At 53.0% G+C, this 12,876-nt stretch overlaps 1 protein-coding gene across 1 annotated transcript in view; it reads right to left on the bottom strand.

Annotated features, from left to right (window-relative positions):
- Window positions 1-12,876, bottom strand: part of LOC112547122 (uncharacterized) — a 118,666-nt gene that overhangs the window by 17,417 nt on the left and 88,373 nt on the right. The window contains exons 28-31 of the mRNA XM_075923072.1: window positions 7,868-8,028; window positions 7,111-7,408; window positions 3,485-3,645; window positions 2,742-3,036 (exon numbers count right to left, since the gene is read on the bottom strand). Of these exons, the coding sequence (XP_075779187.1) occupies window positions 2,742-3,036; window positions 3,485-3,645; window positions 7,111-7,408; window positions 7,868-8,028 (915 nt within the window). The remainder of the gene's footprint in view (window positions 1-2,741; window positions 3,037-3,484; window positions 3,646-7,110; window positions 7,409-7,867; window positions 8,029-12,876) is intronic.

Genomic DNA, 12,876 nt, shown 5'->3' on the forward strand with positions numbered 1-12,876 from the left:
AGATGTGCACTTGTACAAGCCCCTGATGTGGTGGCTTATGTGGTTGAGTCTTGTGATGATGTCGCTTGTATAGATGTGTGGACAGTTGGCACCAGCTGGCTCTTGTGTGAGTATGTTTGAGGTGTGCTATGTGGTTGCTGCAAATAATTTGTTTCAGGTTGGTGGGGGGAGGTTGTCTGTAGGCGAGGATTGGCCTGTCCCCCAAGGCCTGTGAGAGTGAGGGGTTGTTTTCCAGAATAGGTTGTAGATTGTTAATGATGCCCTGGAGGGTGGTTAAGTTGGGGCTGTAGGTGATGACTAGGCTGCAGGTGATGAGTAGTGGTGTTCTGTTTTCTTTGTTTGTTAGGCCGATTTTCAAGAAGCTGATGTCTGGCTCTGTCAATCTGTTCTTTTCACTTCTCTGGGTGGGTATTTCAGTTTTAAGAATGCCTGATAGAGACCCTGTAGGTGTTTGTCTCTGTCTGTGGGATTGGAGCAAATCCGGTTGTATCTTAGGGCCTGGCTGGAAACAATCGATCGGATAATATGCCCAGGATGGAAGCTAGAGGCATGTAGGTAAGTATGATGGTTGGTAGGTTTCCGGTATAAGATTGTGCAAATGTGGCCGTCGTATACAGTAATTCCTCATTTAACACTATAGACGCGTTTCTGAAAATATTTGTGCTAAGCGAAAATGTGCTATGGGGTGTGTATCAATTTTCCTATTAAAATAATAGAAAAGTTGGGGGCTGTGTTTCAGGTGGTGGTGGTGGCAAAGTCCATTTTTTATTGGTGCTGGGTTGTCAACATCAACATTAGATATCTAGTAACACAAGTCTCCGCGGTTTTTTAAAACACAAAGATAAACATGTGAGTGAGCAGAGAAGCACGGTGACCACGTGTATTCATCCGCTCGTGCATATTACTGCTGTTTTCACCAACTTATACTGCCGCGCAAAGTAGTCCGCCACGTGATTATTTTCGTGTTGTTTCGGGGACCATTGTGTTATTTGAAAAACATTCCCTAAAAAAAAGTGCTATTGCGAAAACGTGTTAAGTGGGCCCATGTTAAACGAGTAATTACTGCAGTTGTACTGTAGTGTCAAGATGTGGATCTCTTGTGTGGACTGGTTCAAGCTGAGGTTGATGGCAAGGTGGAAGTTGTTGAAATCCCTGTGGAACTCTTCCAGGGTCTCCTTTCTGTGGGTCCGTGTGATGACAATGTCATCAAGGGTATGTCTACACTACCACCCTAGTTCGAACTAGGGTGGTAATGTAGGCAACCGGAGTTGCAAATGAAGCCCGGGATTTGAATTTCCCGGGCTTCATTTGCATAAAGCCGGGCGCCGCCATTTTTAAATGTCCGCTAGTGCGGACTCAGTCCCTAGGTAATCATAAATGCTACATTGTGTGCAATAGCTGTGATAGTCTGCACTCGGTGACGGGCTTCTACCTGCATCCTCTTTTCACTCCCAGAGCTAACTCTGGGTATGTCTACACTAACCCCCTAGTTCGAACTAGGGAGGCTAATGTAGGCATTCGATATTTAAATATCCCGGGCTTCATTTGCATCTTCCCGGGTGCCGCCATTTTTAGAAGTCCCTTAGTCCGAACTCCATGCCCGCGGCTACACGCGGCACGGAGTACGTAGTTCGAATTAGGATCTCTAATTTGAACTACCGTTACTCCTCGAACTAGGGGGCTAGTGTAGACATACCCTCTGCTCTTGATTGTGTTTTAAGCAGGTGGTTTTGCTGTTAGTTTGCAGAATATTAAGCATATCTAGCCCCCTCCCCCCCACACACTTTGCCTCTAAATTCCCTCGCAAAACTCCCGTTTGCCCACCCTTTGTTTCCCATCTTGGAACGGTTGTGCCTGGCAATGCTTTAGGGATCAGCTCATGAGCCTTAGTTCACCTTCCTGACAAGCCTTTTGTGACCTTAATCGCCCTGCCTCTGTTTGGATACAACCCCCCCACCCCGGCCCCAAGGGCTCTGCTGCTCCCAGCCCCAACTTCATCGCAGTCACACTCTGGCTTGTGGCTGTTAAGGGCTCTGTCTGGGCCAAGGGAGAGCAGAAAACTGCTTCAGAATTCGGGAAGGGGGGAGGTACTGCAGCTCCCCCCAAGGCCCACTCAGTGGTGCTCTAGGGCTGTGTGGTGGCTCCTGGCACTAGGGCAGGGCTGTGGGGCTCAGTCGGACGCACAGATCACAGAGGAAGCTCCTAGCACTGCAGGGCTCAGGGAGCGCCCCAGGAAATTCAACCTAGGAGAGGGATCCGGGAGGGAAGAGCTCCAAAGGGGGAGCTACGAGTGCCAAGCCACTAAGGGGGAGCTGCTCCCCGCAGAAATCCCTCCCCAGACAGCGGCAGGTGCTCCCGATCACACAGTAACGCCATGCGGCTCTGGAGAGCAGCTGCCGTGCTTTGTGCTCTGGTCTAGGGTGACTTGGTCCTGCCTCGGCATGGGGGGAAGGAAGGGATGGCCCCTGGGGGTGAATTCCTGCCCCGCATTTCTGTGTATCTGCATGGGGGAACGTAGCCCTACAGCTCAGATTTGGATGGGGCTGGATGGTAAGTGGATGGGCCGCACTCCAGCCAGACCCACCCCTGGCTATGGCCTTGCACCACTGGGAAACACTCCCAGCATCCAGCTGCTCAGAGCGGAAGGCACCAGGCTGAGGCTCCCTCCAGCAAATGAGACCCAAGCCCAGTGCTGAGCTGGAAGGACCCATCTCACCGCAGACAAGGGGGAAGCAACTCACAGGGGGTTGTCCTTGCCGTGGTTGGCCAGGGAGTCTCCCACGCGGATCTGGGCCCCCTGCAGCCTCTTCCAACAGCACTCGTCTTCCCTGTTCTTCACCATCACCATGGAGACGGAATGCCGGCGGCCCAAGTCCACGGTCCACCAGGGATCTGTGTCGTACAGGGTGTGGCTGCAGGAGCCGTGATTAAAATCCCCATCACGATTTCCATCCACGACATTTCCAATCGCGTCTAGTTGAGTCCCCAAAAACCTGGACGACTGAGCGACCGGACGTCGCAGCGCCAAGTTCCGAGCTGGAATCAGAAGGCGAGAAGAGGGTGGTGGGACGTGCCCGTTGCCAGAAAGGGTGGGGCTCCACAAAACCTTTCTGCATCAGAGCCAGAGCCGCTTCCCGGTGGTGACACACGAACCAGGGACTCTGTGAGGGCCAGGTTCACCGTGGGAGCCAGTGACTTGAGGAACGGGAGTGACAGCAGCTTGGTGCTGGAGTCTCAGTCTAGAGAGCCTCTCTCAGGCCACCGTATCTCACATCCAGCTGGAGCTGCTGGCCAAGGCTCAATGATGACATGGAGCCTCCCCCAGCTGCCCCTGCTGCCAGGAGCAGCCAATGCCCAGGTGAGCAGTGGGAAGGGAAGTCTCCCAGGGCTTCTGTTGCCTCACTAGGCCGAGGTTGGTGCAGAAGGGACTGGGGTGTAACATGAAAGGGAACAGGTTTCCAGTCACATTGTACCAGCTCCTTACCCCCTGGTGGTGGGGCACAGCTCTGAGAGAAAACCTCGACCTCACACAGCATGAATGTCCTCGGCGTGTCTGGGATGATGATGGTGACGTAGCGACCCTCCAAGCCTCTGCAGCAGATGGTGCTGAGAGATCCGGGTCTGGTGTCATCGATGGTCCCGCAGCTAACGGAAAGAGCAGAAGCCAAGGAGACAAATCAAGTTAGATGCTTTCAAATGCGCAGTGCCTGGTGAAATTCACCCGACAGAACCTAGGGAAGTAGCAGAGCCAATCTCAGAACTATTAATGCTTTCACAGAGAATTCACGGAGCACGGGTGAGGTCCCAGAGCACGAGAGAAGGGTGAATACAACTCCTCGCTTTGAAAATCGGGAACAAAGAGGAAGTGGCAAAGATCTTTTCATGGGAGGAAATGGGTGTTGCTCACGAAAGTTCATGATAACATACATACATATATTAGACTCTAAGGCACCATTGGTTTTAAAAGCTGTTTCTAGAATAAAAAGTGCAACTTCCATAACTCATAAGACACTGAAATAAACTATCAGACAATGGGAAAGCAGCTAATGCACAAATTTTGCCACACCTCTCTAATTTTCTTCTTGACATCCTTACTGACCTAATGGGGGGAGGGGAGAGTGGTAGATGTGCTACGTCTTGATTTTAGGAAGGCTTTCGAGAGACACTCCTGTCATAGCAAATGAGGGAAAGGCGGTCTAGATAAAACCACTATCAGGTGGGTGCACAGGTGTTTGAAAACACACATGCTGAGAGTAGTTAACAACAGCTGATGCTGTCTCTAGAAGGAAGTTTCAGGGATGAGCCCTGCGTTGGGCACTGGTCTCTATGTTCATTAATGACGTTGACATTGGCGCACCGAGTAGGGTTATAAAATGTGCAAGTGAAACCAAGCCGGGAGGGGTTGTAAGAGCATTGGGGGTAAGGAAGAAAATGCAAAATCATCTTGATAATGTGGGGAACTGGCGTGAAAACTAGCAGGAGCAATTCAATAAAGGGAAGTGCTGTTCCGCGGAAGGAAAATGTCTAACTCCCATATAAGGGAAAGACACATTAGACCCACTCAGCTCTGGCACATGTTCTGAGGGCTTGTGGAAAGTCACTTATGGGATACTGTCGGGTTTCAAATGTTCAGATAGACACTTCCTTTTTTTTTTACTAACTCTTTAGAGGGAGAGGGACCCCATTAGAAGTCCTGGGCTCTATCTCAGTTCAGGAAGGGCAGTGAGGTCTAGTGGGCTGCACCTGGGGCAGATTCATTTGGGTTCTAGGTAAGAACCTCAAAACGGACAGACCAAAGGTCCATCTAGCCCAGTGGCCAATACCAGGTGCCCCAGAGGGAATGCACCCAACAGGCAATCATTGCGTGATTCACCCCATGACTCTTTCCCAGGCTCTGGCAAACACAGGTGAGGGACATAGGCTCATAGACTTTAACGTCAGGAGGGACCATTATGATCATCTAGTCTGACCCCCTGCAGAGTGCAGGCCACAAAATCTCATCTACCCCTCCTAGAATAATCCTCTCACCTAGATCTCAGATATTGAAGCCTTCAAATACTTTGAAGACCCCAAGGTGCAGAGAATCCTCCAGCTGTGACCTGTACCCCATGCTACAGAGGAAGGCGAAAAACCTCCAGGGCCCCTGCCAATTCTCCCTGGAGGAAAATTCCTTCCCGATCCCAGATATGGCGATCAGCTGAACCCTGAGCATGTGGGCAAGACTCACCAGCCAGACACCCAGAAAGTTCTCTCTAGTAACTCCTATCATCCCTCCATTGACCTATTTCCCACTGATAATGAAGGGTCAATTAGTTACCAAGATCACGTTATCTCATCAAACCATCCCCTTCATAAACCCATCTAGTTTAATCTTGAAGCCAGATAGATCTTTTGCCCCCACTGCTTCCCTTGGAAGGCTGTTCCAGGACTTCACTCCTCTAATGGTTAGAAACCTTCATCTAATCTCAAGTCTAAACTTCCTACTAGCCAGATTATATCCATTTGTTCTTGTGTCCACATTGGTATTAAGCTTAAATAATTCCTCTCCCTCCCTGGTATTTATCCCATATATATATTTGAAAAGTGCAATCATGTCCCCCCTCAGCCTTCTTTTGGTTAAAGTAAACAAGCCAAGCTCCCTGAGTCTCCTTTCATAAGACAGGTTTTCCATTCCTCGGATCATCCTAGTGGCCCTTCTTTGTACCTGTTCCAGTTTGAATTCCTCCTTCTTAAACATGGGAGACCAGAACTGCACCCAGTATTCCAACTGGGGTCTCACCAGGGCCTTGTATAATGGCACTAACACCTCCTTATCCCTACTGGAAATACCTCGCCTAATACATCCCAAGATCGTATTAGCCTTTTTCACGGCCATGTCGCAATGACGGCTCATAGTCGTCCTATAATCAACCAGGACTCCGAGGTCCTTCTCCTCCTCCGTTACTTCCAACTGATGTGTCCCCAGCTTATAACTAAAATTCTTGTTATTAATCCCTAAATGCATAACCTTACACTTCTCACTATGAAATTTCATCCTATTGCTATCACTCCAATTTACAAGGTCATCTAGATCTTCCTGTATGATATCCTGATCCTTTTCTGAATTGGCAATACCTCCCAACTTTGTGTCATCTGCAAATTTTATCAGGGCACTTCCACTTTTGGTGCCAAGGTCAGCAATAAAAAGATTAAATAAAATTGGCCCCAAAACTGATCTCTGACATTCAGAAAAGGATGCTGCATCTCTGGCCACATGGGCTAATAGCCACTGAGGGACTTATTTTCTGTGAACTGATGTAGTTCTTTTTTGAACCCTGTTATAGTTTTGGCCTTCACATAATCCTCTGGCAAGGAGTTCCAAAGGTTGACAGTGAAGAAATAGTTCCTTTTATTTCTTTGGCTCAGGGAGCGACTCAGGAAAGGCAACCTAGGAGAGGTGCCTGGGAGGGAAGAGGTTCCAAAAGGGGGAGCTACGAGTGCCAAGCCCTGTGGTGGAGCTGCTCCCTGCAGGAATCCCTCGCCAGGCAATGGCGGGTGCTCCAGATCACACAGTAATGACGTGGGGCTCTGGAGAGCAGCTCCCGTGCTTTGCGCTCTGGTCTAGGGTGACTTGGTCCTGCCTCAGCATGGGGGGAAGGAAGGGATGGCCCCTGGGGGTGGATTCCCGCCCCGCCTTTCTGTGTCTCTGCATGGGGGAACGTAGCCCTACAGCTCAGATTTGGATGGGGCAGGATGGTAAGTGGATGGGCCGCACTCCAGCCACGGCTATGCCCTTACACCACTGGGAACCTCTCTGATCTCGGGTTAGTTAGTCCTGCCCCAGCATGGGGTGGGGTGGAAAACATGGCCTTTTGGGGTGGCTTTCCCTTTCTGGTTAGCTGTACGGGCTGAACGGAGCCCTCCAGGTCAGACTTGAGTGGGCCAAGTGGGAGGGCCATGCCCAGCCGGGCCTACCTGTGTTTATGCCCCTGCACCACCCGTAAAGCATTCAGCCACAGGACGTTCAGAGGTGAAAAGGCCGTGCCCTGACCCCGGCTGGCAATGAGACCCCAGCCCTGTGCCCACGCTGGGAGGTCTCAGCTCACCGCAGACAAGGGGGAAGCCACTCACAGGGGGTTGTCCTTGCCGTTGTTGGCCAGGGTGTCTCCCACGCGGATCTGGGCCCCTTTCAGATTCCCCCCGCAGCACTCGTCTTCCCTGTGCTTCACGATCACCACGGAGATGGACTGCCGGCTGCCCAAGTCCACGTTCCACCAGGGCTCCATTTCGAAATGGGTGTGGCTGCAGGAGCCTTCTTCCCACTTCCCATTGCGTTTCCCATCCACGGCTCTTCCAGCCACGGCTCTTCCAAGCTTATCCACGAATGTGGACGACTGAGTGGCCGGACGTCCCAGCGCCAGGTTCTGAGCTGGAATCAGAGGGCGAGAAGAGGGGAGGTGGGACGTGCCCGTTGCCGGAAAGGGTGGGGCTCTACAAGACCTTTGTCCAACCTGGAGCCAGAGCCACCTCCTGGCAGGGACACACAAACCAGGCACCACGAGAGAGTCAGATTCTCAGTGGGAGCCAGAGACCCAGGGAACGGGAGTGAGAAAAGGCTGGTGCTGGGGTCTCAGCCCAGAGAGCGTCTCTCAGCCACCATGTCCCATAGCCCGCAGGAACTGCTCCTCAGGCAGGAATGGGCCACGACGTTCACACATGAAACCTCCCCTACCTGTCCTGCCAGCTGCAGACCACGCCCAGGGGAGCAGTGGGAAGGGAAGAGTCTCCCAGGGCTTCTGCTGCCTCGCTAGGCAGAGCTCGGCACACAAGGGACTGGGGGTAACATGAAAGGGAACAGGTTTCCAGACACACTGTGCCAGCTCCTTACCCCCTGGGGGTGGGACACAGCCCTGAGATAGAACCTCGACCTCACACAGGGACAGATACTCCGCCCTGTCCGGGATGACGATGGTGACGTAGCGGCCCTCCAGCCCACTGCAGCAGACGGTGCTGAGAGATCCGGGTCTGGTGTCGTTAATGGTCCCACAGCTAAAGGAAAGAGCAGGAGCCAAGGGAACAAAAGAAGATGAGGGTGTTCAAGTGGCAGCACCTGCTGAAATTCACCGCACAGCGCTTCATGAACTAGCTGAGCCAGTCTCAGGACTATTCATGCTTGTGCAGAGACTCACGAAGGAGGGTGCGGTCCCAGAGCATGGGACAAGGGCAAACCTGGGCCCTGTCTTTGCAGTTCCTCTTTCTTCCCTGTTTCCAGATTGTGGACCAATGAGCCCAACTTCAGTGCCCCATGAGACACGGAAACAAACGATTGAACAGTCTGAAAGCAGCGGGAGGAGAATCATTGAATCATAGAGCTGGAAGAGATCTCAGGAGTCATCAAGTCCAGCCCCCTGCCTAAGGCAGGATCAATCCGAACTGAATCAACCCAGCCAGGGCTTGGTCAAGCCAGGACGTAAACATCTCTAGGGATGGAGACTCCACCCGCTCCCTAGGGAACCCAGCCCAGCGCTTCCCCACCCGCCTAGGGAAAGAGTTTTTCCTAATATTCAACCTAGACCTCCCCCATTGCAACTTGAGCCCATTGCTCCTTGTTCTAGCACCTGCCCCCACTGAGAACAGCCTCTCTCCAGCCTCTCTGGAACCCCCCTTAAGGGAGTTGCAGGCTGCTCTCAAATCCCCCCTCACTCTTCTCTTCTGCAGACTAAACAGACCCAACTCCCTCAGCCTCTCCTCGTAGGTCGTGTGCTCCAGCCCCCGAATCATACGGTGATATGCCACAACTGATGTGGATTTGCAAACAACAGCTCATGCCATGTCTCTCGCATGCTCTTCTTGATCAGACTAATCGGCCTTATGGGTGAGGGAGGGGAGCATTAGGGGTACGTCTAGACTGCATGGCTCCATCAATGTTTACTCAACAAAGGGAAACGAAGCAGCGATTTAAATAATCGCCACGTCATTTAAATCAAAATGGCCGCCATGCTGTGCCGATCAGCGGTTTGTCGGCACAGCGCGGCAGTCTAGACAGGGATCTGCCGACCCCAAAACTCTTTGTCGGCAGATCCTGATTCACGAGGTGTCACATTACTGGATATGGAGGGGAGCAGCCAGATCGCTGCTGCACCCATAGGTGGGGGTGTTGGCCCCAGAAAATGGTATAGAAGGGGGCCATGTGAGGTGTTGAATAGAAGCTCACTGTCTGCTAATCCTATGTACGCTATTTATGTGAGTGTATAATGTCTGTGTGTATAGGTAGGAATCTCTAATCTGTGTGGATACTGAATATTTCTCTGCATGTGGTTGAGCATTGGGCAGAGCCCGGCCTGTGGACATGCTAATTAGCGAGGCCCTGTGGGACAATGGCACTCAATGGGCCAAGGACACACCTAAAGCATGAGGGTGGAGACCTAAGAGCTGCCAGCAGAGAGAGGCTGAGGACCAGGTGATCTCCTGCAGCCAAGAAGAGGCCAGGAAGGAGGTATAAAGAGGCCATGTGGTCAATGCCATTTTGTTCTCAGCTCAGCACTTCATCCCAGAGGCAGCAGTGCAGGGATTGAAGAGCCAGGACGACCTGTGAACCCATCCTGATCCTAGGATGCGCAACAAGGACTTTTAAACCAGCAGCTGTAACATCTTTGCTAGAGCCTGCATCGAGGACTGGGCGATTCGGTGCATGTAACGTACTATCCTTTAGCAACCTCACTCTCATGCTTTTCTTTACTGTAATAATAAACCTTTAGATATAGATTCTAAAGGATTGGCCCAGCGTGATTTGTGGGTAAGGTCCAGAGGGTAAATTGACCAGGGATCTGTGGCTGGTTTCTTGGAACCAGACAGGACTTGTTCGGGGTAGGTGGGGTTGGGTGCTAGGACCCCCCACCTGTGTATGAGGCCCGGGGCCATCTGGGGCACGGATATTGCTGGGGTATTGGAGGGGTTTTGCTCGGGAGGCTTCAGGCAGGCAGCTGAAGTGCTCTGTGGGACTGGTTTGTGGCCTGTTTGGAGAAGTCTCCAGTCTGGGGGCTGTAAGGAGCCCGGATTTGAGCAATTCGCCCTCAGCGGTGCCCAAACACGGCCCGGTCCGTCACACGAGGCATAAAGGATCTGCCGACAAAGGGTTCTGGGGTCGGCAGAGACCCGTCTAGACTGCCGTGCTGTGCCAACAAACAGCTGATCGGCACAGCGTGGAGGCCATTTTGATTTAAATGAAGCGGCGATTATTTAAATAGCCACTTCATTTCCATTTGTCGTCCTGCCTCATCTACATGGCTCCATCGATGGAGCCGTGTAGTCTAGACGCACCCTAGATGTGATCTCACTAGAGTTTAGGAAGGCTTTTGAGAGAACCCCATGTCACACTCCTGTCTGCAAACGAGGGAAAGACGATCTAGGTAAAATCACTATCAGGTGGGTGCACAGGTGTTTGAAACGCACCCCAGGAGGAGTTAACAATAGTGAATGTCACATTGAGGGCCTTTATGTAGAAGGAAGTTTCAGGGATGTGCCCTGTGTTGGGCACTGGTCTCTGTGTTCATTAATGACGTTGACATTGGTCATTTACGGGATACTGTCGAGTTTCAAATTTTACTACAAACCCTTCTTTTTTTTACTACCTCTGTGGAGGGAAGAGGCCCCGTGAGAGCTCAGAGAGGGCAGTGGGGTCTAGTGGGTTTCTCTAGGGCAGCGGTTCCCAACCTTTTCCAGATGGGGACCCATTTTGACAACTCAGGAAGACTTGGTTGACGCAAGGCAATTCAAAATCGGGGGGAGCAGGGAGGACAGAGTCACCCGGGGAGACACTTGGTGACCTTTTGAAATGTAACGGCGACCCATATTTGGGTCCCAAGCCATAGGTTGGGACACTGCACTCTAGGGGCAGATACATCTGGCTTTTATGTAAGAACCTCAGCCTAGGTCCAACCAAAGTGTCCAGCTCAGAGTCCTGTCTGCCAACAGTGGCCAATGCCAGGTGCCCCAGAGGGAAGGCTCACAACAGGCAATCATTGTGTGATTCACCCGGTCACCCTTTCCCAGGCTGTGGCAAACAGGTGAGGGACATACAGAACATGGTGCTGGATCTCTGGCCACACACGGGCTAATAGTCACTGAGAGACCTATTCTCCTTATCTAGTTCTTTTCAGAATCCTGTATAGTTTTGGCCTTCACAGCATCCTCTGGCAAGGAGTTCCACAGGTTTTCTTGGAAGAAATATACTTTCGCTTCGTTTCTTTCAGGGGCAGCTCAGGAAAGTCAACCCAGGAGAGGGGTCCGGGAGGGAAGAGGCTCCAAAGGGGGAGCTACGAGTGCCAAGCCCCTAAGGGGGAGCTGCTCCCAGCAGAAATCCCTCCCCAGACAGTGGCAGGTGCTCCCTATCACACAGTAACGCCATGCGGCTCTGGAGAGCAGCTGCCATGGTTTGTGCTCTGGTCTAGGGTTCCTTGGTTCTGCCTCAGCATGGGGGGAAGAAAGGGATGGCCCCTGGGGGTGGATTCCTGCCCCGCCCTTCTGTTTATTTGCGAGGGGAGAATGGTCACAGATGGCCCAGCAGTCCCCCCCTACAGCCCCATTCAGACAGGAACTACCCGGGTTCACATTGCTATCAGCAAGGGCTGTTCCCCTAACACTAATTGCGGGGGGACATGGTGGATTCTCCTCCCCTGGAGCCCTTCGGTCAAGGCCGGACACCTGTCGAACAGACACGCTGGAGCTCACAGAGACTGCGGGCTCAGCACAGAATCACTGCGTGAGGGTCCCTGGCCCGTGTCACACGGCAGCTCACACCAGGGGGTGGGGAAGGTCCCTCCAGGCCTCAGGAGTCTCTGGAGCCAGGAACATCAGTTCCCGGGGGCTCGGGTGCGAGGATTCAGGAGAACGGCGGTGAGGGCAGAGACAGAACACACAGGGGCTGGAGAGCGACGGCTCCACCCTGCATGGCCCAGCATGACCCCATGTGGGCCTCAGCTCCCCGTCCCTTCCCACTGTTTGTGGCCCAGGCTGTGGCTGGTGCGACCAGACGACCTGCCACATGGGACTTGGGCAGGCTGGGGCTGGTGTCTGCTCAGGATTCCTGGACTGGAGGCGCTGAGGCCGCTGGGGCGGGCATACAAGGATGGGATGCTCTGGGCTGTGGCAAGAGAGGAGATGGGGGGGGGGGACTGTAGTGGGAAGGGGAGGAGCCTGGGGGTAGCCTCCCCCAACAGCCAGATCACCTGCTGCCCATGAGGCGCGGGGGCAGAAAGAGTCGGGGCTGGAGGGAGGGGGTTACCTGTCCAGGGAAAGGAGCACACGGGGCGGGAAGCGGAGTGGCAGGAAGGGCAGGCAGCAGGTGGGGCGAAGTCCAAGAGGGGATGAGCCGTGGATGAAAGAGGCGTCATGCACCCCGGGCAACTCAGGAAGACGGTGTCCCCCCTCCACTGGCGCTACAGCTGAGTTGGGGTTTGTCTGGAGGCCAAGGGGGGGCTGCACCCCACCCAGCTCACCCATGGCCAGGCCCCTGCACCCCCGCAAAGCACTCCTAGCCCCAGGCAGCTCCAAAGAACCATAGAGCTGGAAGAGACCTCAGAAGGTCATCGAGTCCAGCCCCCTGCTCTAGGCAGGACCAATCCCAACTAGATCAACCCGGCCAGGGCTTTGTCAAGCCGAGACTTAGGGTACGTCTAGACTACGTCTGTCGACGGAGCCATGTAGATTTGTTTGTTCGGCAAAGGGAAATGAAGCCGCGATTTAAATAATCACGGCTTCATTTAAATTTAAATGGCTGCCCTGCTCTGCCGATCAGCTGTTTGTCGGCCGATCGGGAAAGTCTGGACGCTCCCGTCGACGTGAAAGCCCTTTATCGACCTCCCCGGTAAACCTCATCCTACGAGGCATAACGGGGAG

Source organism: Pelodiscus sinensis, chromosome 2 (genome assembly GCF_049634645.1).
Source record: "Pelodiscus sinensis isolate JC-2024 chromosome 2, ASM4963464v1, whole genome shotgun sequence".
Taxonomy (NCBI): domain Eukaryota; kingdom Metazoa; phylum Chordata; order Testudines; family Trionychidae; genus Pelodiscus; species Pelodiscus sinensis.